We start from the raw sequence: 7,829 nt of genomic DNA on the forward strand, positions 1-7,829 counted from the left end.
ACCCAGCCTGCATTTTTCTCATGTGCAGAACATTTTTCCCAGTGGAATCTTATGGGGATTTCCCAAAACAGATCAAAGCAGAGCTTCCCTGACTAAAGGGAAGACTGAAGAGCCCCAGCTTAACCTCTTTCTTATCCTCCTAACCTCCAGTCAGACCTGGGTTCCTGGAAAGAATCCAGGGGCTGGAGCAAAGCTGGTTTTGAGAAGCTCTGATGTTCCCAGCCTCCTGAGCCTGCTCCTCTTCTGGAAGCACCCTCTGTTCTCCAGATTCCTCTTCCTGAGACTCTGTCCCCAGCTTTAACCTAGTCTTTGATCTTTCTTTCTCTCTAAACCTGCAGGCCTTTCACCATCCCCCAGGTGCTGAGAACCAAAGTGCCCAGAGAAGGGCAGGCAGAGGAGGAAGATGAAGAGGAGGAGGAAGCTGAAGATGAGGGCCCCAAGGTAACTTCCTTGGCAGGTGGCAGGAGTGGGGGTGGCAGATGAAGGGAATGCAGTTCTAAAGCTTTGAGCACACACACACACACACACACACACACACACACACGCATCTGGCCCTGAGGCAGCCCTCGCATCACTACTGGAGAAGGGAGGTCTCTTGGAGCCCAGGCTGTCTGCTTGGATTGCTACTGGCTTAACCTCGGCTGCCTGGTGAGGGCCTAGGGGACAGATTAGAGGCTGGGCCTTTGAGTTGCTGGGTTCATTAGGCCCAGAAGCCTGGGGCTGGGAGGGCAGCTGTCAGCTGGCATGCCCAGGCTGACAATTCTTAAAATCAAAAAGAAGTTAAGAACCCAGGAGCCTTGGAGGTCATCAGTATCAGGGTTTGAAAATTCTGTTTTTTAGCAGTTAAATTTTCTATTCAACTGAAATATTAACTAGAACCTCAACATAAAACAGATCAAAGCAGTATTTCTCAGGTCAACAGGGTAGCCACCTGGAACCCTGAAGCCCTTGTGCTCTCCCACCAGGTTGACATTTCAGATGTTTCCAGGGCCAGGTCACCAGAATGACTGAGGAAGCTCTTGGTGGGAACTCCACTGAGTTGTGGGGAATGTTCCCTGAATGAGGAGATCCTGGAGTTTCACAGATTTTGCTTCCATCCAGTGCAAGGAGGAGCCCAAATTTTTATGTAAAATCTGCCTATTATTCTCTGGGCATGATAGCACACTCCTGTGATCCTAGCACTTGGGAGGCTGAGGTAAATGAAAAACTCTGCCTGTTCTCAGATACTTCTAAGCCTACTTGTTTTACTTTTTTTTTTTTTAAACAAAGAAGAAAGAGAGAAAGAAAGAAAGAAAGAAAGAAAGAAAGAAAGAAAGAAAGAAAGAAAGAAAGAAAGCAAGCTAGCTAGCTAGCTAGCTACTGGCTGCTCCCAAGGGCAGGGCTTTCACCTAACAGGATAAGCCAGTGGACAGAAGGACGGCTCACTTGGCTTTCGTGGTCTCATATGGCCTCTTCTAGTGGCCATCCTGCCCTCTCCTTCCTCTTTCCATTTGTCACCATCACACTCCCAACTCTGGTCCATGCACCCCAACAGCCTGTCCAGAAAGCCTTGGCTGTTCAACTGCCTTCCACTCCTAATGCATTCAGACTGCAACAAGCCAGCACATTCCTGGGGCTCCCCCTGCCTGCTGCAGCTCCCCAGTCCTTAGCATAGGGGGTATGATCACGATTGGTTCAAGCATGATTTCATTGTAGCTGAGGGAAATGGAGCAGTTTGCATAATTTTGTCTCTTCTTCCTTCCGTAGCCTGACCATTTTGTGCAGGACCCTGCAGTACTGAGGGAGAGGGCAGAAGCCCGGCGCATGGCTTTTCTTGCCAGGAAGGGGTAAGCATTCAAGGGGCTAACTCTGGCGGGAGGGAACCTGACCACCCAAAGAACCCATGCGTAAACTCCAACTACTACTTGTGTACTAACAGGACAACTCTCAGAAATAGCTGGTATTATTATCCTCACTTTACAGGTAAAGATACTCAAGCTCAGTGATATTATATAAACTGCCAAAGGTCACACTATAGGTGGTAGACCTGGATTTGGCCCAATCCAGATACAGAAGCATATGCTTAAAGATCCAGCTGCTCAGGAGCCTAAGGCAGGAGAATTTTGCTTGAGGCTAGGAGTTTGGGGGCCAGCTTTGACTATCTAGTGAGGTGGCAGGGGTGGGGGACAGGGCTAGGGATATACCTCAGCAGCACAGTGCCCGCCTGGCAAATGTGAGATCATGAATTTGATTCCTAATACAAAAAAAGATTGGGCTCAGATCATTCTCCACATGGGCTATGATCAGCACTCAAGTTTTGCTCCTCTACAGCTTACTAATGGGCCCATCTGGAGGCAAGGCATAGAGAAGAGAAACACCAGGTAGAGGGCTGACCACAATCCCCAGTGCCTACCTTCCCTCCTGCCCAAGGTCGGGCTATGAGTGACCTGGCCCAGGGTGTGTGTCCTTAGCTAGTGGCAGGCTGCAGGTTTGTCCCAGCAGGCCTCTTCCAGCTCATGGCTTCTCCGGGGATGGGTTGTTGCTCCCCCAGGTACCGACATGACAGCTCAACAGCAGTGGCAGGTGGTCCCCGGGGCCACGGACAGAGCCGGGAGACAACACAGGAGCGCCGAAAGAAGGAAGCTAACAAAGCAATAAGAGCCAACCACAACCGGAGAACCATGGCTGACCGCAAGAGGAGCAAAGGCATGATCCCTTCCTGAGGCCTCCTCTTCAGCTGGCCCTTTGCAGCCTCTGAGACGTCACCTCATTGCCTACCAGCCATCTAGGAGCACCTTCTTGTAGAACACACAGTGCCTTATCCCTCAGTAGAGGATCCGGCAGGCCACCAAGACACCACCTTCTCCAGATGCGCTGGTGGGAAAGGGCAGGGAACTGAGTCCCAAAACAAGCTCCCCAGACCTCGTGCACCGGACACCACCTTCCTTTACCCATGGATGGCAGGAAACCTGTTTGTTGGAAGCAACACAAGGCCTGCAAATAAAGTTTCTGACCCTTTTTAGCAACGATCTGTGACATGCAGTGAGCTGCTCCTGTGTCTCGTTCTTCCGTGCCAGCTGCCAGCTGAAGGACAAGAAGGAAAGGTGGTCCCTGTGCTCTCTGTGTTGAACTTTCTTGCTTGCCTCTTGGTTTAACCCCTCCTCGTGTTCTGCCTTGCTGTGTGACCATGAGCACACCAGACCTTTCTCTGAGCCCCTCAGTTGCTGCCTATGGAAGGAGGAGCTGGAGGGTAGGAGGTTCTATGGCCCTTTCCATTGTCTCTCTCAGCCCTGACAGCCTCTCCCTTAGGAGGTAGGTACCATAGTACAGATGAGCAAAACACAGCACTGAGGCCTGGGGTATCTGCCAAGACCACAGCCAGGAGCTGGCAAAATTGGGATTGGACAGGGTCTGACCTGAGACCTTCATGAGTCCTAGACCCCTGTATACGATATTATCTCCATCTCATAGCTGGCCCAAGGACATGTAGCCAGTGGTACAGCCAATACCAGAATTCAGTGCCTCATGGTTGCATATACACTTTATTAAACCCTCCAAAATCCAGTGACAAAGAAACAAGCGAGGATGCACAGTTGAGGCTCATGGGAATTGGGCTGCCTCCTCAAAGCTGTCTCAAAGGTGTTCCCAGTGTGGCAGTAGCTGCCAGGCCTCCCAGAGTGTCACTGATCAACACAGATCAAAGGGTGCATTATCTGGGCTGATTGTAGTACAGCCTGGCCTGGAACCCATCAGTGGAAGCCAAGGCCCATACCCAGCTAGACCTTGACGAATCACCCTGGGCGCCAGTGCCATTTATTTGCACATAGTTAGGATAAACGTGTGCGGCAGAGGCAGACAGGCGCATGATGGATTGATTTTGTTAGGTCAGCCCTCACAAGTGAAAATCAATAGCAATCCCTCTGCGTCTCTCGCTTCTCTTGGTGTTTCAGATGCAGAACAGATATGGGGGTGGTGTCCTCCTCGTGAGCTGCAAAATTAGCTGAGGTCAGCCCCAGAGTCAGCCGTCCTGACGGCAATGTGAGGACTGTTCCTCCCAGAGGCATCACCTGGCGTGAGGCAAGGGCTCTGGGAGCTGTGGGCTTTACCTGCCTTACCTGCTCACGTAGCTCTTTGCACCTTCACTTTGTCACCTGTGCCCCCAGCCACTTGGAAGAGTGTTCAGGTTTCCTAGGAGCCTCCTGGCTTACAAGGATCTGAAAAGACCATTTTTCAGAAAGTAATGCCAAGTCAAACTTAGTTTCCATTGAGGAGCTACTGCTTTCTGCTTCCAGATCTCAAGGGCACCCATTCAGGATGCTTTGAAAATAGCTCAGGAGCCATCCAGAATGGTGCCCAAAGGCACCGCTGCCCCTCAGGCCCTCAGTATTCCCATCTATGAAGTGAGCATGTTGGACCAGAAGGATGGTTTTCTCTTTGTGCCAGTGAAATCATGAGAGGAGATTCCCAGGTTCAGTATTGGCAGCTGCAGTGTGTTAGTAGAGTCTGCTGGGGCCCTGCCCCTGCCTGCTCTGTCACTGAATGCTGCCACCTTCACTGCTGCTCCTATGCAGTATCTTCTAAGTGCCTTCTCTGTGCCCTGGCAGAGAACATGATTATTACGGATATTTCTTGAGAAGATTTTAAGATCTTTTGCCTCAGAAAGAACTTGGTACCCAAGTGTCTGTTTCTAGTCCTCGAGTAGTAATGGTGAGCAGTGCACACATTGGAGCAGAGCTTCTGGGCCTTTGTGAAGTGGTGGGATAGAACTGATCATCGTTTATGAAAAGGGAGCCCATTGAGGAAGCCTAGGCAGATAATCTGTCTAGAGCTGGTGGCACGAGTGGCAGAGCCTGCACACACGTCCTTCCTGAATTGCCTCTTAAAAATAGCCAGGTGCCACTTGGAGGAGGAAAGGGCTGACCAGATACATGTTGCTGTCACACCAGGAGCTCAAGGAAAATTATACTGAGAGGGAAACAAAAAACAAAGGTCAGTCCACAAAAAAGGCAGGGGCTGTTAGGTAGTCTTTTAAAATGACATCAGTAAAGACTTGATAGCCACATGGGAAGCTAACTTTTTTTAAAGAATAGAAGAATACAAAATGGTATGATGCACCATGATTGTAAAAATGTAAAATGAAAAAAATTTGCATACACATCCAATCTGGAAAGAAATGTACATAAATGGAAATAATAGCAAGAGTGTGGGTGATGGTGGTGGTGAGACCACATGGATTTGTTAATAAAAACATTGCTGAGTGCCTGCCATCATCTGAGTTTGTGCTGAGCTCTTTCCTTTCATTCTTTTGTTTAATCCTGCAAGGTAGGAACAGGTGAGAAAAACAAGGTACAGGGACAGTTAGAGAACCAACCCAAGAGCACACAGTTAGCAAATGACCAGTGAGATTTCATCCCAGGATTGTCTAAAAGCCCCACTGGATTTTTTTTAATGGTACTTAGATCTGAACTGAGGGCTTTCGGATGGAACTACATCCCAGCCATGTTTTTATTTATTTTTATTTTGAGACAGGATCTCACTGTGTTACTGAGTTCCCCAGGCTGAACTTGAATTCCTGTTGTGGCTTCCCAGAGTGCTGGGATCACAGACATGCCCTATCACGCCCAGCTGAAACCCCATTCTTTAATTCCTATATCCAGTCCCTCCATTCTCCCCCGTGCTTGAGCCCATACATAAAATGAAAGAGGAAAATAAAAGTGAAATAGCTGGACAAGATCTGGGCTGGGCTGACAGGACTCCAGCTACAGGCATATCAGACTTTTATATATTGTCCCACAGATGTCAAATACTCCGTTCTATTTTCTTCCTTTTTTTTCTATTTTCATATTCATTGCTCCTTTCCTCCAATGTATCTAGTCTGCTTTTAAGCTCACTGAATGATTCTTCATTTTTATGTCCAAACCCTCTTCGGGAAAAAAAGGGAACAGATTAAGGCATCCTCAGCTGAGTTGGTGACAGCAGAGCCTGAGGGGCACTGGGGTCTGGGAAGGGGCTCGGTGTTAGGGGCACACAGATTAGGCCAGCTCTAGGCGTTGCTGCAGAGCACTGGGCCCTAAGTTTGCCATCCATCCCCTGGCTCAGGCCACAGGATGAGCTGGCAGGGAGGACCAAGGGAAGGTATAGAGGGGCCCCTAGTTATGCCAGGCAGGTATTAAGAAAGGTTAGCCTCTGTCCTAGAGTTCACAGTGTGAGAGGTACATGGACATTAACATTTTGGAAAAATAACTAGTAATAATTGTCCTCAGTCCTAATAAGGCAAGGACAAACAAAAAGACCAAAAGCAAAGAGACTTTCCCGAAGCAGAGAGCGGTGACAGTGTCGGGTAGCAGCCAAGGAGTCACAAAGCAGAGGCAGTGGGGCCCACAGGGGCTGTACTTGGGCTTCGATGGAAGTTGTGGGGAGACAGTAGGGAAAATGGGAGAGAAGGTAGGTGAGGAGGTGGAAAAATTGACCCTTCTAAGAAGTTAGCATTGAGAAAGAGAGAGCACAGAGGTGGGGGGGGGGCATGTTTCCCACAGGCATGTTTATGGGATGGCTGGAAGGAGCCAGAGCTCCAGGGAACCAAGTGAGGGTGGGGGCTGGTGGTGGTTGGGGGGGGGGGATGGGCCATGCACAAGTTCCCAGCTGCATCTCCTTGAGTGCTGGAGCAACAAGGGAGAGACCTTGACTCTGGACTGTGGCTACTGCTGAGTTCTGCAATTTGAACCAAGGTAAGGCTAAAAAATCCAAACTGTCTGAAAGTAACCATCTGCAGCCCTACATGTTTATGAGATAAAAGGGGTGGGGCAGGAGTCCTTAAAAGTAGTGTGTTGGTGCATGCCTATTCCTAGCACTGGAAGACTGAGGCAGGAGGCCAATCCAGGCTATGAAGTGAGTTCAAGGCCAGCCTGAACCACATAGCAAAACCTTGTTTCAAAAAGAAAAAAAAAAAGAAAGAAATTCTGACTTCACATCATACAGAAAATTCTCTTGCAACAATCAGTAACACATCAAGAGAATTTTACACAGCCCGACAGAACTTGGAGAAACCAGAAAGGCATTTAGTTTTCTCGACTATTCAAACCGTAGCCAGCCCCCTTCTCAGGCCCTGGCATTTCAGACACCCCGCCAGCCACTGGGGATGAGACACTCAGTCCTGCTCAAGAATTCACTGAGCTTCTGTGGGTCTCTCCCAGCCTCCGGGGCTTCATCCAGCTTTATTTGCTGCAGTCTGAATGACCAAAACAACAAAAACAACAGGTATTAAATTCTGGTTTTCCAAATATGACTTAATGACATTGAGCCTGCTTTCTCTGGCTGCAGGAGTCGTGCCCCCGCCCCTGCCCAGGTGCTCTCAGGTCCCTAAGTATTCTGCTGTCCCAAGGAGGTAATTATGGTTTTCTCTTCCTAGAAGTGGTTTTCACTGAAGAGCCAGGCAGAAAAGCAGCCCCAGTGGCCTGAGCAGCAATTATTCCTGTAAATTTAGGAATGCTCTTTGCAGTGTTTATACGTAGGCGCCCAGCCTATCTCCCGTCTCACACTCCGCTCTACTTGCTCAGCATTCTTTCACACGCAGATTTCCATGTCTCAGCATGCCCATTCTGTTTATTGTTAATTTGTTCATAAAAGTGGCCTGGGATAGTGAAAAGTGTACTAAATTAAGTGTCAGGGGGGCTGGGGATTTAGCTCAGTGGCATAAGCACCTGCCTGGCAAGTGTGAGGTCGTGAGTTCCATCCCTAGTACCACAAAAAAAAAAAAAAAAAAAAGAGGAAGCTGGAGTCAGGTCCTAGATTTCAATTAGGATTGTGACTTTGAATCGGTCACTTACTCTCTCTGGGCAGCTGTTTCCCAT

The 7,829-nt window shown here is 49.0% G+C and overlaps 1 protein-coding gene across 7 annotated transcripts in view; it reads left to right on the forward strand.

The window, feature by feature from the left end:
- Ascc2 (activating signal cointegrator 1 complex subunit 2) overlaps nucleotides 1–3,005 on the forward strand; it is a 41,439-nt gene extending 38,434 nt beyond the window's left edge. For all 7 annotated transcript variants that reach the window (XM_003478324.5, XM_005007271.4, XM_013141956.3 and 4 more), the window contains 3 exons: nucleotides 339–441; nucleotides 1,747–1,826; nucleotides 2,531–3,005. In XM_003478324.5, coding sequence (XP_003478372.1) covers nucleotides 339–441; nucleotides 1,747–1,826; nucleotides 2,531–2,702 — 355 coding nt within the window. In that variant the 3' untranslated portion in view covers nucleotides 2,703–3,005. The remainder of the gene's footprint in view (nucleotides 1–338; nucleotides 442–1,746; nucleotides 1,827–2,530) is intronic.
- The last annotated feature ends 4,824 nt before the right edge of the window (nucleotides 3,006–7,829 follow it).

Source organism: Cavia porcellus, unplaced genomic scaffold (assembly GCF_034190915.1).
Source record: "Cavia porcellus strain 051 isolate PalLab524CR breed Dunkin Hartley unplaced genomic scaffold, mCavPor4.1 scaffold_16, whole genome shotgun sequence".
Classification (NCBI taxonomy): Eukaryota; Metazoa; Chordata; class Mammalia; order Rodentia; family Caviidae; genus Cavia; species Cavia porcellus.